The 22801-nt window shown below is 38.8% G+C and overlaps 2 protein-coding genes across 3 annotated transcripts in view; one reads left to right on the top strand and one right to left on the bottom strand.

Moving 5' to 3' along the window:
• Positions 1-22801, bottom strand: part of Mei4 (meiotic double-stranded break formation protein 4) — a 144848-nt gene that overhangs the window by 21063 nt on the left and 100984 nt on the right. The window lies entirely within an intron of this gene.
• On the top strand, positions 5302-21382 carry LOC131914592 (zinc finger protein 431-like). The gene is made up of 3 exons (XM_059267209.1): positions 5302-5494; positions 5831-6127; positions 21309-21382. The coding sequence occupies exons 1-3, from the start codon at positions 5302-5304 to the stop codon at positions 21380-21382; spliced, it is 564 nt and encodes a 187-aa protein (XP_059123192.1).

The following is a 22801-nucleotide window of genomic DNA, read 5'->3' as shown; positions in this document are numbered from 1 at the left end:
ATAAACTTATCTGCGGTCAGAGACAGAGCAGCCACAATATTAAACATAAAGGATAGGCAGTGGTAGCACACGCCTTTAATCCTAGCATTCCAGAGGCAGAAATCCATGTGTTCAAGGATACAGCCAGGCATGGTGACTCATCATGCCTTTAATCCCAGAAAGCAAGCCTTTAATCTCAGGGAGTGATGGTAGAAAGCAGAAAGATATATAAGGCGTGAGGACCAGGAACTAGAAGCATTTGGCCTGGTTAAGCATTTGGCTGGTTAAGCATTTGGCTGGTTAAGCTTTCAGGCTTTGGAGAAACACAGTTCAGCTGAGAGCCACTGGGATGAGGACACAGAAGCTTCCAGTATGAGGAAACAAGACCAGCTGAGGAATTGGCAAGGTGAGATAGCTGTGGCTTGTTCTGTCTCTCTGATCTTCCAGCATTTCACCCCAATACTTGGCTCCGGGTTTGATTTTATTAATAAAGACTCTTTAAGATTCCTGCTACACTGTTGACTTGTTATTTTGTTGATTTTGGTGGTGGTAGTAGAGTGTGTGTGTGTGTGTTTTTTGATTTCGTTGTTCTGAGTTTATTTATTCCCTGTGTTTTCATGGCTGTAGTTAATCTCCTTAGGTTGGAATATTCCTTCTAGCATCTTCTATAGGGATGAATTTGTAGATAATTACTGATTATACTTAGTTTTATCATAGGATATCTTATTTTTTCCATCTATGGTGATTGAAAGTTTTGCTGAGTATGGTAGTCTGGGCTGGCATCTATGGTCTCTTAGAGTCTGCAACACATCTATCCAGGCCCTTCTGGCTTTTAGAGTCTCCATTGAGAAGTAGGGTGTTATATTAACAGGTCTGCCTTTATATGTTACTTCGTCTTTTTCCCTTGTAGCTTTTGATATCCTTTTGTGGTTGTATTGTATGTTTTGTGTTTGATTATTATGTAGTGAGGGTACTTTCTTTTCTGATCTAATCTATTTGATGTGTTGTACACTTTTTGTACCATTATAGCCATCTTCTTCTAAAGAAAATTTTTCTTTATGATTTTGTTAGAAAAAAATTCTGGGCCTTTAAGCTGAGTTTCTTCTCCTTCCTCTATACCTATTTTTCTTAGTTTTGGTGTTTTCATAGTTTCCCAGATTTTTTTGATTTTTTTTTTGTCAGGAGTTTTTTAGATTTAACATTTTCTTCGACCAATGTATTTACTTCTATCATATTTTCTACACCTGAGATTCTCTCTTCCATCTCTTGTAATCTCTTGGTGAAGCTTGCCTCTGTAGTACCTGTTTGAATTACTAAAGTTTTCATTTCCAGAATTCCTTCAGCTTGGGTTGCCTTTATTGATTCTATTTCCAATGTAAGGTCTTGAACCATTTAATTTATTTCTTTACACCATTAGTTTATGTTTTCCTGGATTTTTAAAAGGTATTTATTAATTTAAGGTTCTCTATCATAGTCATAAAGGTTGTTTTAAGCTCTTTTTCTTGTGCTTCAATTATGTTAGAATATTCAGGGCCTGCTATGGTAGCAACATATCGCTCTGACTGTTGTTAATTGTGTTTTCATGCTGATGTCTCAGTTATCTGGGTTTGGGATGATTAAAGTATAGGTGCTAATTTCTGGATTTGTCTTTTTCAGTAGGTGCTTTGTTCCTTGGTTTCTGTTTCTCCTTTAAATATTCAGAGTTCGATGGCTGTATATTGCCTGTTTTCCTGGCCAACACAGCTGATGTGTTCACACGGAATGCCTACTGGCATTAGAGGCTGGGTAACTAGGATGAGTTGGGTGAAGGAAGGTTCAAGGAGAAGGTCTTTGTGATCCACTGGAGATGGGTTCAGAGAGGAAAGTGGGAAATTAGTAGAGCTGGTGATGAGACTGGGGGGGAGGCGGATATCAGATTTCAGGAGCAGTAAAAGTGTGGGTCTGCCTTCAGACTCCTTGTTACCCTGGGATTTAAGGCACTTGTGTTAGCAGGGGGTGCCTACTGGAATTGGGGTCTGGGATACAGTGAGTTGGGAGAGGAAATGGTCTGTGGGATTCACAGGAGATATGGGTGCAAGGAGGCAGGGCTGCTGCTGGTGTTCTGTTGTAGCACTAGGGACTAGACTGCTGTGGGATGGGATCTAGGGGAAAGAGAGACAAGAAGGTCTGCTGGCAGCCTACCTGGTTTTCTGATAGTGTCAATTACATTCATTTTCAAGTGACATAAAGCTTATGTGTATATTAATATATACATATTTATGTGAAATATATAGTTAAACTGAAAATGGACATTTATATAATTCTATTGGCATTTAATTTTAAAGCATAATTTTTCTTAAATGATTAATATCTATTTTTGGACTTAAATTGGTGGCTCTTTCACAATAATTTACATGAGATAAATTAGGCCCTTATATCAATTGTTATTACCTTGCTATTTCTAAATTTCAGTTTGTATTTCCCTTCTCCCTCCCTCCCTTTTCATAAAACTTGGATCCAGCCGGGCAGTGGTGGCGCATGCCTTTAATCCCAGCACTCGGGAGGCAGAGCCAGGCGGATCTCTGTGAGTTCGAGGCCAGCCTGGTCTCCAAAGCGAGTTCCAGGAAAGGCGCAAAGCTACACAGAGAAACCCTGTCTCGAAAAACAAAAAACAAAAAACAAAAAAAAAAAACAAAACAAAAAAAACTTGGATCCACTTCACAGAGATCAAAAGAACTCCAGGTAAGTATAGCAGTACAGCTTGAGTTTTCCCTACCTGTCCATTCCTAAGGATGCTATTTTCTCTTTCCTGGTGTTGGAACTCCTCCCCTTCCCAATTACTACTATGGGCCTAAAAGTTCCAAATAAGTTCATAATTTTAATTTATACTCTTAGTTTGAACTTGTCTCAACAGGTTTCCACTTGGCTGGCAGACATCCAAACATCAGTTGCTGACTACAACTTGCTCCAAATGACCATGAGCTCTGGACTTGCTAATGCCTGATGTGGACCAGTCCAGCCAATGTGATTGTTCCCTGTCTCTACAGCTGGATCCGATAACCACATACTTCTGACAAATGCCGCATTGCCCAGCCTTTGAGCTTTTTTGAGCCCTGATAACAATGTTCCATTGTCAGTTCAAAGCAGTTCCAGAAGAGAATACATTGTCCCATGCTCCTTGCCCAAAATAGGTTGAAATGCTGAGTCAAGAGAAAACTCCCTGGCATAGAGGACAAAATGTCTACCTATAATGCCCATTGACATACTAGGAAACTGGGCCCAGAGCTGTCAATTGATAGATTTATTAACTAAAATGGTTCTGTAATAAGATAAGACACTTGACCTTCTTTATGCAGAACCAAAGAGGTATTAAAAGGCCTTAAGAAATTGTTATTTCTATATAAATCATTCAAGATTATAATCTGCTGGTACTCAAAGATCAGAACTACAGGGCCTTAAAAATGACAGTAGATGTAGATACCACAGCCCTAGAAAAATATGTTACACATTTAGAAGATTTGCTCTCCTCTATAGCTGAAATAGTTCTCCAGGATAGAAGAGGCCTTGACCTAAAATTTGTTCAGTTGGTCCCCCTGGTTATCATTCTTTCAATACGGGGACCTACAAAAGGCCTTAGGAGAGCAATGCTGTTTTTATGTTAACCACTCAGGGGTCATTAGAAACTACAGGACCCTGTTGAAAAAGTGGATCTATGACAGGGAAAGGCAGTGGCAACAAGGAAACCACCTTGGTGTCTGCCTTAGCTAGCCCCTTAATGATCTTGCTTCATTTGAACCTTTTTACAGTGGTAGCCTAGGACCACCTGCATTTCAGATGTTTACATTGAGATTCACAACAATGACAAAACTGCAGTTATGAAATAGCAATAAGCCTCAAATATTATGGATTGGTATGGGCTTTTTGTATGATGATAAAAATGTAAAGCTATATTTGATCCAACTCTGGTTTATAATATATTCCATATGACAATAGAAATTGAAAGTTATAAAGATCCATTCAGATTAACAAATGCTAACTTAGAGATTTACACCTGTCTTTGCCAAGCACTCAACACCAAGCTTCTAATGAATTTAAATAAACAATGTCATAGGTCTGATAGATAAAGTATTTGGTAAACAAAATATATATTCTCTAATGGAGTTTCTGGTCCCCCAAGAGGGTCTTTTTCTGAGTTGGGCCATATCTCAACTCACAAGCCCCTTCATCTTATAAAAGCTGCTAACATGTTGAAGACTGTTAGGAAACACAGGTTGATAGTTGGTCATTCATACCTCATAGACAGATAGTCCTCAAATAGAGATCTGCAGAATATGGCATTTAAAATGTTTAATTAAAAAGCTTTTTGTGATAGAGGGACACACCAGCTCCTGGCAGTACCCTTATTTCCTCCAAAGAAGATAGATGGGCATAGAAGAACCTCCAACTGGAACTTGCTGCAGAGTGGCAGCACCAGCCACTGAGCAAAAACTGCCTTTTACCTTAACTACTGCCTTTTGCCTCGATTGCTGTCAGGGCCTTTTTTAGACCATGGACAACAGGACTCTGGGGAATCCATTGCCTCACTTTTGCCTAGACAAGGTAGGTTGGTCCTCCTCACAAGTTCCTACCCAATAACTGTCCGATCTTCTGAGACCTGACGTTGTTGCCCTGAGACCTCTACACTCCATGACCATAGAGGAACCTAGGGTAGCTGTCTAGGTAGCTAGGAGGTAAGTCTCTGTCATTTTCAATCATTAACTCAGGTAAAATGTCCTTCTCAGAACTCTGATGCTGTTTGATGACTAGGCTAGTGATGGCTTTGTATAACAGCAACAACTAAGGCTTCAGCTGCCTTCTCAGTTCTCTTTATGAGTAAAATTCAGGCCACAGATCTCCCTCTCCTAGATCTACTATTAGGTCTAGACATAAGTTACCTTGTTACCATATTAGAAAAAAAATAAACTCACAGAAGAGATTTCAATGTAAATTTTTACTATGGACTGCCCTCAGTAATCAACCAGCTGTGTCTCCTGGTGAATTAGATAAAAGGAATAGGTGCTTTAAAGTTTGTTTATGTACAGATAGAAAAACTGTCTCACTTCTGTTCATTTCCTTACCCTTCTCAGATCTGATGGTGTTTGATGACCTTGGTACTAACAGATTTGCCAATTAACAGCTCTCTCCCCCAACCCTAAGGCTACAAGAACCTTGGTAGCACATCAGTAAGTTTTCTGTTAAAAGTATAGACAGGGAGAAACTGCTGCCAGCAGTTTTGTGAGCAGTGCTGTGAGAGTTGCTGCAGGGAGCTGAGCAGAGAACATGGCTGAGCTGGGAAACCACAACATGAATGCAGTGACCTATAATGATGTGCATGTTGACTTCACTTGGGAAGAATGGACTTTGCTGAATCCTTCCCAGAAGAATCTGTACAAAGATGTGATGTTGGAGATCTACAGGAATCTCACTATTATAGGATACAAGTGGGAAGACCATAATATTGAAGAACATTGTCAAAGTTCTAGACAACGTGAAAGGAATGAAAGAAGCCAAATTACAGAGAAATCTTCTGTGTATTCTCGATGTGGTGAAATTATTGCATGTCAAAATAACCTTCAAAAGCATAAAAGATCACACACTGGAGTGAAATCTCTTGTATGTAATCAATGCGGTAAAGGCTTTGTATGTTACAATCATCTTCAAATGCATGAAACAATACATACTGGAGTGAAACCCTATGAATGTAACCAGTGTTCCAAAGCCCATGCTCATCACATTACTCTTCAAATACATAAAAGAACTCATACTGGAAAGAAATCCTATGAATGTAGTCAATGTGGTAAAGCCTTTTAATGTCACAATCATCTTCAAATACATAAAAGAACTCATACTGGAGAGAAACCATATGAATGTAATCAGTGTGGTAAAGCCTTTGCACAACACTATCATCTTCAAATGCATAGAAGAACACACACTGGAGAGAAACTGTATGAATGTAATCAGTGTGGTAAGGCCTTTGCACAACAGGGTACTCTTCAAAGGCATAAAAGAACACATACTGGAGAGAAACCCTATGAATGTAATGAGTGTGGTAAGGCCTTTGCACAACACAATACTCTTCAAAGGCATAAAAGAACACATACTGGAGAGAAACCCTTTCAATGTAGTCAGTGTAGTAGAGCCTTTATATGTCACAGTAATCTTCAGAAGGATCAAAGAACACATACTGGAGAGAAACCTTATGAATGTAATCAGTGTGGTAAAGCCTTTGCCGGACCTAGTAATCTAAAAATTCGTAGAAGAACACATACTGGAGAGAAACCGTATGAATGTAATGAGTGTGGTAAGGCCTTTGCACAACACAGTACTCTTCAAATGCATAAGAGAACACATACTGGAGTGAAACCATATAAATGTAATCAATGTGGAAAAGCCTTTGCACGTCATGGTTGTCTTCAAATGCATAGAAGAACACATACTGGAGAGAAGCCATATGAATGTAATCAATGTGGAAAAGCCTTTACACGTAATATTTATCTTCAAATGCATCGAAGAAAACATACTGGAGAGAAACCATATGAATGTAATTAGTCTGGTAAAGCCTTTGAAAGTATCAGGAATCTTCAAAATCATGAGAAAATATCATATTGCAGAGAAATCCCATAAATGTAGTCAGAGTGGTTAAGGTTTGTGTTTTACATGTGAGTAAAACTTTGTGTCTAAACAATCACTTAAATCCTTTGCATATTACAATAGTCTTTGACTACCTGAATGTAGTAGAACAGGCCCATAGTGTTGAGGAAATTGGCTCAAAGCAGTTGCCAAGGCATGCACATAGTGCTGTGGGAAGTTCTGTATGGCAAATGTGTTGCTAATTAGTCGATAAATAAAACACTGATTGGCCATTGGCTAGGCAGGAAGTGTAGGCGGGACAGGAAGGAGAATAAAGCTGGGAAGTGGAAGGCTGAGTCAGAGAGACACTGCCAGCCGCCATGATGACAAACAGCATGAGAAGATACCGGTAAGCCACGAGCCATGTGGCAAGGTATAGATTAATGGAAATGGATTAATTTAAGCTATAAGAACAGTTAGCAAGAAGCCTGCCACAGCCATACAGTTTGTAACCAATATAAGTCTCTGTGTTTACTTGGTCGGGTCTGAGGCTGTGGGACTGGCAGGTGATAGAGATTTGTCCTGATTGTGGGCCAGGCAGGAAAACTCAAGCTACAAATGGCGCCCAACGTGGGGCAAGAGTTTCCACCTAAAAACTGAGAAAAAAGATTCTAAAACGGAGCTAGAACCAGCTTCCTAATTGTCTCTCTCAAATGAGCGGCAGCTTCCTTATTGTCTCTCTCAAATGAGCGGCAGCTGCCAGTTTGAGCTACTTGTGAGTTCCTAGTGTATGCGCTCAACCTGCACTGGTGGGAATGAGGCCTCTGCAAGTGGCACATTAAGCTGCATGGTGGGTTTAGACTTTGCTAGCACAAAAAAAAAAGGTTTCTGGGCTACACGCTGCTTGGCTAAAAGCATAGACCCACGATAGCTCCCAGAGTTGGGGCTAAACGTAGCCATGTTGGGAAGCTGAGGTGGGCGGAGCCAGCAGCCACAGCTGCTGCATTTTAAGGCAAGAGATTCACAATAAGACAGATTCAGATGTAATAGTTTACAATGTGTGTAAAATATACGTAGGCTTGAAAGAGACAAAAAAGGTGATGTATACAGTTATATAAAGAAATAGTTTTTAAAAATAAAGTCTTTAAAGAGACAGTAAAGGTAGTATAAAAAATAAGCCACGTAAAAATGGATATTACACAGAGAATCTGGATTGTGTTGTCTTTGGGATTTTTAACTGCAGAAAAACATTTGATTGTAAAAGCTGTTGAGTTATGCCAAAATGTATATTTTAAAGATACCTTGACTTCAAAATTTGGATGTAAGGATATGTTGCTTTGGAAAAGAGTCTCTTTTGTTTTCATAGAAAGCCAGCGGCTATGGATTTGTTCAAGATTAAGATACATCAGGTTTGACCAGCCAAGACCCCCTGAAAGGTCTCCGATGACACCATGGCCCAGATGATCCAACATCCAGAACGATTTGAAGCAACTGACTCAGACGATACACCCTCATGGACTATTCCATAATTCTAAAATTTTGTTTGTATCCCCATAAGATACAGCGCCCCCCTCCAGCAGGAAGTAGTAAGAGAAGCTACGCCCAAATTCCCAAATTATATGTAATTTTACTTTGTTAAGGTTAAAACCTTCCTTTTTGGAAAAAAAAAAGGGGGGGGGAAGTGCTGTGGGAAGTTCTGTATGGCAAATGTGTTGCTAATTAGTCGATAAATAAAACACTGATTGGCCATTGGATAGGCAGGAAGTGTAGGCGGGACAAGAAGGAGAATAAAGCTGGGAAGTGGAAGGCTGAGTCAGAGAGACACTGCCAGCCGCCATGATGACAAACAGCATGAGAAGATACCGGTAAGCCACGAGCCATGTGGCAAGGTATAGATTAATGGAAATGGATTAATTTAAGCTATAAGAACAGTTAGCAAGAAGCCTGCCACGGCCATAGAGTTTGTAAACAATATAAGTCTCTGTGTTTACTTGGTTGGGTCTGAGGCTGTGGGACTGGCAGGTGATAGAGATTTGTCCTGATTGTGGGCCAGGCAGAAAAACTCAAGCTACAACATAGTGTACTTCCTTATGAGACCACTGGGAGTCTGCCTGAGAGCCTAGCAACTGGTGCTGTCAGGGTACCTGATTATGCTGCATCTGCATGAGGGCCTAGCAACAGACACTGTTAGAATTCCTGATAATGTCACCAGATTGGGACACAGTCTGAGTGCTGGGAGGAGGGTATATAAGACCTTCCCCATCATTGAATAATCAATTCTGCTGTTTGCCTTCAACCAAAAAAAAAAAAAAAAAAAAAAAAAAAAGTATAGACAGGTGTGACTCATTCATACACTACATGGTACAGGATAAACTGGTTTCATATGTAGCTTCAAAGGTTCAGTGTTTTAACATTGATAAATGCAATTTTGATAAACTGGTAGAGCACTGACTACAAACAGTCTTGGGAGCCCTTAAATTTCTGTGGGCTTTACTGTTCCCAGCTTTTAGAGACAGGTTAGCATTAGAGAGGGTATAGAAGCCTCCCTCCTCCTCCTTCACTCACTCAACCACTTCCATTTGGAATATTTCCTTTAGTTATAGATTTAAAGATGTGTTTCACTAGGTCGAAACCAGGCCCTAGAAAATGTTCATACATTTTAACTCAAAAGCCATAGCAGATGTAAATCTGTTCCAGTTGTTTTACAGACGCTTGCTGGTTCCTGCACAGATCCACCCCTCCTGCTAGACTTGTGCCAAGGCCAAACCCTCAGGGGCCCTCCAGATACACCACCAGCATGAAGACTAGCAGGTGTGTCACTATATTACTGTAAAATTCCCTTGGAAGGATGTGGGGGCCCACAGAGGCTCCCTCAGAAGAACTTTTTCAAGGTCAGAGGATCTGAGCTTGCTTTACCCAGCAGACAGCATAATAGGATGATTTGGCCATAGATATGGTTACCAGGTATTTTGAAGGGTCTACATTTGACAGTACTTTGTGCTTTGATCTTGAAAAGGGGAGATCTTTTGCCTTGCTCCTTGGTATTGTATAAAAAGCCCTTTGGAATAAACCTCAAGGTGACAAGGTATTGACCCAGAACCCTCCTGAAGCTTTCCTGTGTCTCTGTTTTTCTTGTCATCTACTATATTTCTATCTTACACTTCCTCATTCCTCTCTCCTCCCCACAAGAACCCTTCAACAGGTCAGAGGTGGACTCCCACATATGGTGCTAGAACGTGGAACTTGGGTACAGAAGATAAAAGGGAAGAAACACTGCAAGTTAACTAGGCATGCTCGGATAATTAATTGGGGTGCAGTGATTTTCTTTTCTTTGGGAGTCAAATTGTAAATATAGAATAGGGTAATAGTAGGCTGCAGCAAGAATCTCTCTCTCTCTCTACTAAGTTAGGTCTAAAGTTGCATATTAGTAGATCATAAAAGTTTTTGTGAGATTTGAGAAATGTAGGCTTAGGTATAGTAGAAAGTAATTTAGGAGAGAATAGAATAGGTCTCGAGTGCAGGACCTAGGATGCAGACAGCAGCATCCGGGGCTGAGCAGCCACTACAGACTTAGCAGTCCAAGTGAGAGCAGTAGCTTCAGAAGCCCCCACCACAAACAGCAGCAGCGGGAGCAGCGGCTGATCTAGCATGGGCATCACTGAGACTCCAGGGGCACCATCGCTTGGCAGGCTGAATGGCAGCGGAGATGTGGTGAAAGCCGGGCCAGCCAGAGCTCCTAGCGACAGGGTGAAGTAGAGTCATGGGGCTGCCCTGAGACTAGCATTCGGCTGTGCAAGTAAGGCAGCACCCAGAGGACACAAGGCCACTGGCAGAACAGGTAACCGGACTCTGGGTGCTGAATGGAAGCCTCATAGCAGGGGGGAGGTACCTTGAGTCCTTGTGACATAAAGCAATTGAGAGCCTCAGGCTCCAGGACACTGGGGCCTCTAGGCCGGTGGGCAGAGACAGGAGGCACAGATGGACTAGGATTGTAAAAAAGCCAAAATGGGACGGAGCTAGCAGCCAAGGTTGCACAGCTTCTGTTTGCTGGTGCCAAACAAATGAGTGGCTCCTTTAAGAGACATTCTCCTGGTTCATGTTGGCTGCACAGAGCTTTGTCGAAGAGGTCTGCAGCGGCTCAGTTGCATGTGATTCAAACTTCGCCCTCACAATCATTTCCCAGCAATGCATCCCCTTCCCACATCTCCCTGAGTGCAAACTTGTATCTGTCTGTAGTCTGAAATAATTGTATGGCAAAAGTTGCTTTAAGAAGAAGTCATGTTAATTATCTATTACCAGAGCGCAGTTCAGGGAGGTGTATTCATAAGAAATTCAAAACACAGCTTCTTTAGAAACTGCATTTGTGTGCTGTAAAGAACTAATAATGTGACTTCCTGCTCGAAGCCAGCATATCGCAGCTTCGCCCAGGCCATAATTACATTCATTTTTTGTCAACAGTTTGAATGGCATGTAATTATCTGTTCTCTTCTAATATTGTCCCTGAACTGCTCTGTTCAAATGCCTTAAATAAAAAGTCATTCTGGAATTAAAGGAAGTCAAATGAAAGAGACAACCTTTAGCTTTACAGTTTGGACACAGAGCTTTGTAAATAAGTGGCACTTGTCAGCAGTATCATCTGGGTTAAGCAAGCTGAATTGAGAGGGGTTGTGTTCACTCTTTTTGGGATTCTCCATGTTAACAACACCAAAATGTTTCCTTTGAGGGGACAAGCTCATCTGTGTCCTTCTGCCTCTTAGCTCCCATCTGAGCTTGTTTCTCCTACTTAGGAATACACTGTAAACCTTAACCCCTTCCTCTCCCGTTTTTGTTGGGACAGTTTTGAGAAAAAACAGTATCATGTCTCTGCTGGCCCTGTCCTCAAAAGCCATCCCAGGAAGGAATTTCTGGATTTTGTGTGTTTCCAAGCACATATTGTTTACTCCATCGTCCCCCAATTCATCATGAGAGTACTGAATATCCCCTTTACCATCCAATCAGCCACTTCATGTATTAACCAGATATTTATCCCAAGTACACGGTGTCCTCACTGCATCAAGACTCTGGGCTTGCGGCCCTTTCTCCATTATTTTCTCTTCAGACAATACCCAGCTCATTCCCTTATTTCAGGCAGACTAGCATTCAGATGGCACTTTTCAGAAGTCCACCCTGACTGCATTGGTTTTGCAGGGATGCCGCAACGAGGTAACATGGGTTGGGTGACCCAAACAACAGATAGGTATGTTCTCACAGCTCCAATGGCTAAGTCCATGATCTAGGTGTCAGCAGCATCAGTTTGCTCTGAGGCCTCTCTCCTTTGCTTTCATAGGCCTGGGCTTCTTGGTATCTAATTTCCAGTACCTTATCACTGCACTGCTCATGTTGTACTTCATTTGGGCACGGCTACTTCTGGTCTTCTAGATGACTGCAGGAAGATGAGTAAGCATGGAGAATGCATTTACTCATCCCATCCCCGTGGGGTCTAGGTTATCCAGTATCAGATTCGTTCTCTGGAGTTTTTCTCCACAGATTTGACTATCTTTTGAATGCAAGACCAAGGGAAGGTTTAGGGTCTTGCTTTCATTTCCTTTTCATTATTCTCAGCATCTATAATTATTGGAATCCCAAAATGCAGAAATCAGACATTTTATGTGGAGAAAGAAGATGGGCATATTAAGAACAAAGTTTAGTGAACGGTGTTGTGAATTCTTCTGTTATTAATACATTACTGTTAATTTTACAAAGCAAAATCTAAGGGTATATTTAGTTGTATATATGTGATTTTCATGGAGGACATTTTTTATGAGTACATAATTAATGTATAATGGGTTAAGATACCCAAGTGTTGCCTTTCATTATTAAGGAGTTGTACTGCTGGTCAGTTCACAGGAGCCCTTAAGTCCAGTTGTTAAAATTACATAATTGCAGAACATGCATAACGAGGGAGAACAAATCAAACTAATAACTGCTCTGTATGCTGAGTAATATCAGAACAACAAAGAAAGTGAAACTACAACATGTATCTGCATAAATTGTCCTTAGAACTAAAACTGAAATCAGTACTACAACTGGAAAACAGTTCCCTCTATACACCAAATGCCTTGCCTCATTGCTGCTAGCCTCCACAGCCTCCACTGTTCTTTGGCTTTTTATCTTCTCCTATGTATCTACTGAGGTTTCAGATCCTTCTTAGCCATGAGCATGTCTCAGAGTGTTCTTTCCTAAACTGTTTTTAGTTAAACTCTTTCTTTAGTTGAGGGGTATATAATAATGACAATTACTCTTATGGTATTAGTACACAAAAAAATCATTGTTTCTGCTACCAAGAAAAAAAATGTAAGAGGTCATGCAGTACCTACTAAGTGCCAGGCAATGGGCTAAGTACTTCACACACGCTACATTGTTTTATCCTTATACCTACTGATAGTCCTGTAATAACACACACTGGGCAAATGAAGAAGCTCAACCACAAAGAAGCTACCTAATTCACAAGTTATTAAGTGCTAAGGAATAATCCTCTTGTACACTGTAAAGATTTATCACTCAAATTGGCTTAATAAAATGCTGATTGGCCAGTAGCCAGGCAGGATGTTAGGTGGGACAATCAAACTGAGGACTGGGATGAAGAAGGGCAGAGTCAAGAGAGAAGTGAGTGAGCTGCCCAAGAAACTAGATGCCAGAGAACAGATAAAGCCATGGACCATATGGCAATACACAGCTTAATATAAATGAGTCAATTTAAATGTAAGAGCTAGTTAATAATAAGCCTGAGCTAATGGCTGAGCATTTTGTAGTTAATATAACATTTTATGTGTTTATTTGGGACCGGCGATCGGGACAGAAAAACTACCTTTACAACTAAGCTGTCAAGTCCCTGCATAGCTTTTCAACCACAGCTGCTTGACTTCAGAAACTAAACTTACAACTGCAAACAGCCTCTCAGAATACATCTACACTGATTTTTAGAATGTGAAAGGACACATAAGAATGTTAAAATGTTAAAATTTATAAGAGAAAAACCAGGACATTTTATGGCACAGAGGTTCCTAAAATATCTATAGCTTAATTTTTCTAAAAAAAAAAAAATTACTGATGTTTGATCTAAGATGTAGTTTGACTCTAAACTCTCATTTTAAAGACAGCAATAGCAACTGTTGAATGAAAGATCTAGGCCTTCAAAGCTGTATAGGTAAACTATATGAAGGTTTAAGAGGTAGACAATTCACTTACCATATAAACCTTTGCTATCAAACAAAAGGGCAACTAATGGAGATTGTCAGAAAAGGCAGAAAATAACGTGATCACTAATGAACCCGAAACATGACTCTAGATAAGGCCTATATGGGTAATGGGGTTGAGAGGAATTCCACATCAGAAAAGACTCCTGTGAGAGAAAGTGATGTTGTTATCTGCATAAAGACACTAGAGACCAGCTAGGACATCATGAGACTCGGGTAAACAGACTTTGAAGAACAACAGATTTGAGAAAATCCCTGAGAAGCTTATATAAGGAACATACTCAAGATTCTATCAGGGGTTTGATGCCATGCTCTGAAGCCTAAGAGTTCTTTCGGAAATACTGAGGTTTGGATGAGAAACGTGGATTGTTAAATAAGACAATGCTCCTTAACTAAATAAGGTAACTCTACAGCTTTTCGATGCAGTTTTATCACCCTTGCTAACATTTATCAGAGTGTGAACACAGGCTTTCTAATAAAACACCCTGTCCAGAATGCTTGCTGAATCTTTCTAAACAAGATTATGGCTCCATTTTCTGTGTAGTCATAAGCCAGCTAAATAACAGAATTAGGTACACAGGGCAAATATAAGCAAGCAGTTCTTCCCTCTGACTTCATTCAAATTTCATTCCACAGTTTTTGCAGAACTGCTTGTAGAAAGGCATGCATTTCAGCAGAAAGGGGTGTAAAACAGTCAGAAAGTACAGGCTGAAATCCTTCTGAAATTAATCAGCTTTGCTGATTCCCACTTAATTTCACCTGCATAGTAGGAATATTCAATGCCTGTTCTACCTGTTACAACAATACTGCAAAACCAAATCAAGTTATGTGAACAAAATTCTGGAAAATGTAAGATTTAGTTACCCTGTGATTTATAATTCTTAAAAATGAATGAGTTTAATAAGTCACTAAAATCAAATTGGAAAAATCAATACTATTAGCTAGGAATGTTTGTAAGATTTTCATCTGGTGTTTGATCAATGGCAAGCATCTGACATAATTCAATTGACATGGATCAAAAGCATATGGCTACCAACACTCAGGTAAGTCCACAGCCTTCATCCTCTTTGTATATGGACATTGGGATTCTTGAATCTGCTGTTCAAATGACTTTGGAAATAAAAGACCAACAGCTTTAAAAGTAATAAATAAAAAGACAGCATTTCCAATTATTTAACATACATGGTATTCATAATAAAATTCTCTATTCATAATGTTCACTCATTTCCCACTGAGAGTGTTCAAAATGAAAAGAAAACTATATTAAAAGGAATTATAAGAAACTTAAAATTCATTCTAAATGGTGTAGAATCTCTATGCAAGTAACTTGTGGCTAGAAGAGCTGGCTCATGTCTCTATTCCCCTAACTTTGGAATTCCAGACCAGCCTGGTCTATATAGAGTGAATTCCAGGCCAGCCAGGACTACAAGGTGATACCCTGAATAACAAAAAGAAAACAAAAAATAACAACACCCAACCCACAAAACCCAAACCCCAAACCAAACAAAAACTCCTGCATGGAAATGTAAAGAAAGATATGAAAAGGAATTAGCAATTAATGACTAAATTTTAGTATCTGTAAGAATGTTGCTTATTTCTGAGGCTGAAACTGAAGACTCACTTTTCCAAACAGCAGTCTATATCTGCTTAAATTAATTTATTGTTTTGAACAATACACTAGTCAATAAATGTTCATAATATGATCAAGAAATAGTATAATTAAACGAGTAAGAAATGAGTCTTAATTAACATGTATATAATTTATTAAATTAGAACAGCTTTAAAATGGTTACACAATACTGAAGCAGTTAAATATTATTTGACAAATAAGTTAATGCATCATAATTTTTGGTATAATTAACTTTTAAGAATTCTACTAAAACACACTCTATCTAAAAGGTTCTCATAAATTTTATAAAACTGACCATTAATGGATTAATTGTGACTGCATGTATTTATTAAATGACACATTTACTCTCAATCTGCATCAGTGGCTAAAAAAAATTCCAAATCTTCTTTAAAAAGAAAAGTGTTGGGCCAGAGAATGTAGTGCAGTCCACAGAGTGGCAGCCTGGCATGGAGGAAGCCTTGGCTTGTATTCTTGGCACTGCATAAACTGGGCACAGTGGTGCAAAACCTGTCATTCTAGCAGTTGGGAGGTAAAGGGGGTATCAGAAATTCTACATCCTCCTCCACTACATAGCAAGGTCAAGGACAACCTGGGGTACATGAGACTCCGAGGAAAGCAGAATAAAGGAAGACAAAACAACAGTGCATCAATGAACGTTGATGTCATACTACTTCTTTATCCAAAGCACTTCTTTGCAGTTTTTAAGTCAATTGCTTTTTATTAGATGACTGAAGCAACCTTATAATTTTAGTTAGAAGCATTAAAGTATACTTGAATGAAACTCCTTTCATACTCTTTCGGGCATCATTTGTTAAGATGAAAATATAGCATGGGTGTTTCAAACAAATTAGTAAAGTGCTTGTGCTTGCTGTGGGATGTTCTGTATGGCAAATGTGTTGCTCTGATTGGTTGGTAAATAAAACACTGGCCAGTAGTCAGGCAGGAGGAAGTGTAGCCGGGACAAGGAGGAGAATAAAGCTGGGAAGTGGAAGGCTGAGTCAGAGATACTGCCAGCCGCCACGATGACAAACAGCATATGAAGATGCCGGTAAGCCACAAGCCACGTGGCAAGGTATAGATTTATAGAAATGGATTAATTTAAGCTGTAAGAACAGTTAGCAAGAAGCCTGCCAAAGCCATACAATTTGTAAGCAATATAAGTCTCTGTGTTTACTTGGTCGGGTCTGAGCGGCTATGGGACTGGTGGGTGAGAAAGATTTGTCCTGCCTGTGGGCAAGACAGGAAAACTACATGTGCTCCTTGTGTAAGTTAGTTAGTAGTACCTCTGAGGCAGATGACTTCTCAGCATCAGTGCCTTGAATGTCTGAAACTGTGTCCAAAGCATTCTTTCACACGAAGTTGAAAACAACGGCTCTTCATAGGGAATTATGCATTTCAAGAGTGAACAAATATATCCAAGAACTTTATACGCTGAAAGTTATTTGGGGCAAACACTTCATTTAGCAATATACTTTTATTACTCAAGATTGAATGTAATCGCTGTTCAAAAGGACCTTTGTATACTTCAGAAGATCTAACTTTGCAGCAGGCATGTATATAATTAAAGTGGCCTGAGTGGCAAAAGATTTCATGGAATTCATTGTGGGAAGTATTCCATCACAACTCAGACTGATAGTTTTGGGGTAAAGAACAAGTGAACAATTGCCACTTGAGATGCTGAATCTGTCATTTCTATGAAATCATCTCCAAATTATAAGTTGTGTGATGAGAGAATTTCATTAAAGAAATACCAAATATTCACTGTGGTAAAGGCAATATTACACTCATTAATGATGTTCATTTTCCAACTAAAATTTAATTCTTACAATAATTTACTTAATAGCATGTTAAATTAGTTGAGATGTATACTTTAAACATACCATTTTATGTAAATCTTTTACAAAATACTTATGAATAGTACCAATTATACACTATAAATTATATGACTGTGAAATAAAACATTCTAGGCAAAGTGAAAATATACAGTCATTCAAAACCACTAAAAGTTAAAATGAAATTTCAACTTTTATGCTGTCTCTGAAATGTGTGGGGAGTACACACTTGAGAAAATGAAAATGAACGGATTCTCAAAAAAATGTGTAGATATGAAGATAACTTATATAACACACTTCTGCATATATTCCTACACAGCCAGTCGCTGAAACCAAAGTCCTGGTGAGCAAGTTCAGAAGAATGGAGAATTTAATACAAATATGTAAAGTGATACAAAAGGTGACCTGGGCCAGCAGGCTGTTCTTTGGTGTTAAGTCTCCAAAACAGACGACCATTGGATGGGAAAACAAAGATGTGAAAGCTGGGGTCAAGAGGTCTTGAATAAACTATACCTTTTGCCAAGCAAGTTTATTGAGAAGTACAGCAACTTGTATATAGTTTGTAGGAGAAAATGAGAGAAAGTCAGCAGAAAGCTGTCATACAGTGAGATGAAGTCAGTAGGGAACTAATCAAGCGATCGTGCACAAAAAGTACATGTGATATCCCAAGTGTGTCACAGACTGAATACACAGTGGCCATGGGACTGTTAACCATAGTCCTTTGCAAGAAGAGTTGAGCCTCAGGGTCAGAAGTTACAGCTTGCCCAAGGCCCTGGCTCCAGGCTAATCCTGGCTTTACCATGCATGTTACTTGTATTAGACATGGAACTACATTCTTTCTCCATACATCAGGGTCTCAGGAAAAGCCTTGGATCATCTTGGCTCCCAACAAAGAGTACTAAAATATGGAACTAAATTTCAAGAGAGCACAGATGTGTGATGTGTTCAGGGAAAAGACAGGTAAACAAAATGTTAATGTTTTAGTCCTATTGTTATTTGGGGAAAATACAAATTAGTTATAGATATTGACTGAGAAATTATATACTTCAATATGAGTTTAAATAAAGTAAACCATTTTTTAACTAATTTAAGGTAAACAGACTCTACCAATAAAAGACAGGAGGAAGGGAAATTAAAATAATAGTGAAATATCATGATAATCAGTAGAAAAGATAAGAAGTATGCGATATAAGGCAAAGAATAATACATTAGTGATTTTACTTAACTTGACTTCAACATATGACTCATTTCCTTCCATCATAAGGAATACAAAAACCTGAAATTATTTTTCTATTCTTGGTAATGTTCCCTCTCAGCTCAGCCCCAAAGAATGAAAGTACCATGAGGGACTATTATTTTCTTATTCACTAGGATGTTTAGGAGGTTTATATAGTGTTACATGCTGATTACATTGGACAAATACAAAATAATGAAACACAAGTCATATGGATGGATCACAGAGTGGGCAAATGCTAACATAATCAAAGTAGCCTGGGTGCCTAATAGACAACAACAGTATTCAAGATGAGAACTATTGAATAAGGTTGAAAAGGTTATTTCATGCTGAAAAAACTTATAAAGCACCAGAAATACAAACAAGAATACAAATTATATAGCTGCAAACAACAAAGAAACAAAGAATATTCCACAACAGCATATTTTTATCTAAAATCATATTAATTTAATGTTTCTAAGACAAAAAATTTATGAGGAAATAAAGTAACTAAGCATCCATATAATAAGACAACGTAGTTGATGTACACAGAAACTGTTAACAGAGTATATTCTTTTAAAAAATCCTTGTATATTAAAAAAAAAAAACAGAAAAAGAACAGTAGTCATGTGTTAGATCACAAAGAAAATTTCAAACCATATTAGAAAGTATAATCATAAAGGCCATATTTGAGCATAATGTAATTAAATTGGACTTAAAGCGAAAAAAAGATAGCAATAATGCTCTCAATAAAGTCAAGACACTTGGAAATAAATAGACATAAAATGCACCTTGAAGAAAAGACTTGACATTGCACAAATGCAAATTTTCCTTATGGCAAACCACAGACTCTCTGCCACCCAGGGAAAATTCTAATTGGATATTTTAATAGATCCCAAGTTGACTGTAAAGTTGACTAGGAAGGGAAAATTAATCATCAATAAACAAGTAAAGTATTTTCAATATAGGCTAATATTCATATAACCAGAGATTATAAAGGCTCACAATGCATTGCAAATGAATTGTACTCATAGATGCCCTAGTCACTTCAGAAGAGGCATTAAGTGATCGCCTAAAACAGCAGCCGCAGTGACCCACCAAGCAGTTGTTAACGTCAGAACTATAAATCAGATTTTTCCAATATTCTGATGATTAAAGTAATGAATATACTCACATATTGACTTACCATGATTTGACAGATATCTTTTCCTTCAAGCTAAGGACATTTAGTTCACATACTTGACTTTAGTACTCACAAAACATAGGTGCATCAAATGTATCGTACTGCCCTAAATAGTGTTTCTACTGTTAGGATGAAACACTATGACCAAAAGCCAGTTGGGGAGGAGAAGGTTTATTTGGCTTTAACTTCCACATCATAGTCCATCATTGAAGGGAGTCAGGACAGGGACTCAAGTAGGGCTGGAACCTGGAGCAGGAGCTGACATGGAGGCCATGGAGGGGTGTTGCTTACTGGCTTTCTCCTGTGACTTGGTTAATCTGCTTTCTTAAAGAACCCAGGATGACAAGTCTAGGGATGAGTCCACTCACAGTGGGCTGGGCCCTTCTCCATCAATCAAAAATTAAGAAAATATCCTACAGGCTTACCTATACCCCAATCTTATGGAGACATTTTCTCAATTGTGCTTCCCTTCTCTCAGATGACTCTAGCTTGTGTCAAGTTGATACAAAATTGGCCAGCACACATACTATATAAAGAAATAGCTCCAAATCTCAGTTTGCCAAAATATATGCAGTTGCCAATAACTAGGCTAGAGCTACATACTAGACCTTAGTCAAACTCTTGCATTCTCTACTCAGTAGTCCTGAGGCAGCCAACATATGGAGCCACTGACACAAACTTGGAGATTAAAGGACTTTCCTCAATTCAGACATTATAGACTCATGACACTACATGGCCAACATTAGTTCATTTTCATTAATTATTTATCTATTAATTAATGGTGTTAATACTTTCATAAAGCTTTAGTTCTTGATGAATCTAGGGAACTTTCCATGAGTACAATGGTGTAAACAGGTAGGGTCTCCTGGAAACAGAGGGTAGAAATAGCCAATGGAGTTTAGTGTTTAGATACAAATCTGAATGAGCTTGAGGGATGGGAAGGAGTCAGAAAGGGAGAAGGTTTGCTGGGTGAGGATGCAGCACTTTGGGCAGAAGATCAATGTGGCAGTTTGAAAGAAAATGGCCCCCAAAGGGAGTGGCACTATTAGGAGGTGTGGTCTTTTTGGAGGAAGTATGTCACTGTGGGGGCGGGCTTTTCGGTCTCTTTTGCACAGCTTCCCTCAGTATGACAGTCAGTTGACTTCCTGCTGCCTGCAAGATGTAGGACTCTCAGCTATTTTTCCAGCACCACATCTGCCTGTATGCCACCATGCTCCTTGTCATGATGATAATGGACTGGGCCTCTGAAACTATAAGTGAGGCACTCCATTTAAATAATTTGCTTTATAGGAGTTGCAGCGGTCATGGTATCTCTTCACAGCAATAAAAAACACTAAGACAATCAGTGTCAAGCAGAGACAGAATGTAAAGATGAGAATGCTATATGTAAGGGTACACTGTGGGAAATGAGGCTACAGACAGGAGCATGATCACAGAGCTGATGCACTATGCTGGGAAACTTAGATTTTATACTGTAACTAATGAGGTGCAGGAAGGGATCCAAGTATGAGAGAAATCTATTTACTTTTCTACTCTTAGAATTTACTGTTTTAAAAAGTAAACTTTATTAACAAAAAAACTTGCAAATAAAAAAAATTAAATGTTTTCCTAGTTCTAACTCTGCTGTGAGATTTTTGGTTTTGTGTAGGGATTGAGGTACCTGCCCTCAGCCCCTACCCAGGGTCCTCCGAGAAATGCTTCGCAGGAGCGAGGGAAAAGTGATGGATTTCTATAACTTCACATACATGAGCCAATGTTCTTCATTCTATGGGCTCTTTATTGTTGTGTTCTTTGTCTCTTCCATCTTTATTCTTCTCTACAAATTTATTCTTCTACATATTTATTCTACTACAGCTCTATTCTAAAATGTTATATATCCATTCATTAGCAACTTGTTAGAAAAACTACAAAGTAAACTCTTAGGGACAAGTATTCTGATAAGAGTTATGTTTGGCAAAGACTTGGTCAACTTAATTGGTGATTGACAACAGCTGCAGATTTTAAAAAGTTTTGGCTCATCTCCTAACAGGAGAGCTACAATTGTACAATGAGAGATTTAAGGAAAAGGCAAAAAATATGTTTACTATTTTATGTGATTAATAATATCCAGACATGGTTAATCAGTTAATAGCCTTTTTCTGTTAATCACATGACTCTCAAGACCTATACATAGTTAGTCTACTGAGCCTAAAATCTTGCATTAAAAACTGGTGTAGAAACAAATACAAAATGTTAATTGTTTTTTGAATCAGAGTGAGAAGGTGCCAGTAGAGGAAGCTTAGGGCAACATTGGTGCTATTGATCTCTTGAAGGACTAGAATATAACAAGGCCAAACACCTGCACTATCACTTCTAGTTTACTATAATTCTAAAGGGTTTTGATGCAACAAGGCCAGGTACCTGAAATTCTGCTCTGTGAAAGTTCCACAAGGACACTTTGTCAATTTTGCATTGTTAGTGGCTAAGCATAGAGAACAAGATCTCTAAGTGTCTGCAGTCCACATGGAACAATAGACCTAATTATGAAGCATATTTTAGTATGTTTCTCTTTATCAAAATTGTACAGTTAAATAAGATAACATCTTGCCTATCCACAACTATGTGTGCCCTTAAGATTGAGATGTAATCATGAGATTACATGTACACATTACATGGAAATGAATAGTAAATGGGGAGATATTATAGCTGTTCTTCAGGAAGGAATGCAGTTCTTAGGGAAGAAACGAAGTGGCACATGAGAGAAATACAGACAAGAATCAACTGGTCATTTATAGTTAGTAACCTCATGGCCTTGCCTGGTGGGGCTCCCCATCAAAGAATCATTCATTTTGTGGGTTGACATATGAATATCAGCTATCACCTGCTGTATACTCTCATGGCCCTTGACAGTTTTGGTGGTGGATAAATGCATAAAGTCATATCCAATACTAAAAGTATAAAATCCAATGTGAAGCTCCACAGCTCCATTCTAAATGGCTATTCTAACTGTATAGAAGGTCACTGAAATGTATACACTTTGAGTCTGGTTAACTTTGGTGTGTGATATTACTTTTCTTTCCTATTCAACTTGACATATGGTTAACTACCAGGAGTCACATTGTTAAAACAACCAAAACCAAAACAAAAACAAAAACAAAATAG

This window comes from Peromyscus eremicus, chromosome 7 (assembly GCF_949786415.1).
Source record: "Peromyscus eremicus chromosome 7, PerEre_H2_v1, whole genome shotgun sequence".
Classification (NCBI taxonomy): domain Eukaryota; kingdom Metazoa; phylum Chordata; class Mammalia; order Rodentia; family Cricetidae; genus Peromyscus; species Peromyscus eremicus.
The sequence above is the reverse complement of the archived record's forward strand: the minus strand, read 5'-3'. Positions and strand labels throughout refer to the sequence as shown.

Coding starts and splice junctions, on each gene's coding strand:
- LOC131914592 (XM_059267209.1), top strand. CDS start 5,302: ATGAATGCAGTGACCTATAATGATGTGCATGTTGACTTCACTTGGGAA. Junction 5,495..5,830: donor TTCTAGACAACGTGAAAGGA/ATGAAAGAAGCC, acceptor ATCTTCAAATAC/ATAAAAGAACTCATACTGGA. Junction 6,128..21,308: donor ACCCTTTCAATGTAGTCAGT/GTAGTAGAGCCT, acceptor GGTTTTGTGTAG/GGATTGAGGTACCTGCCCTC.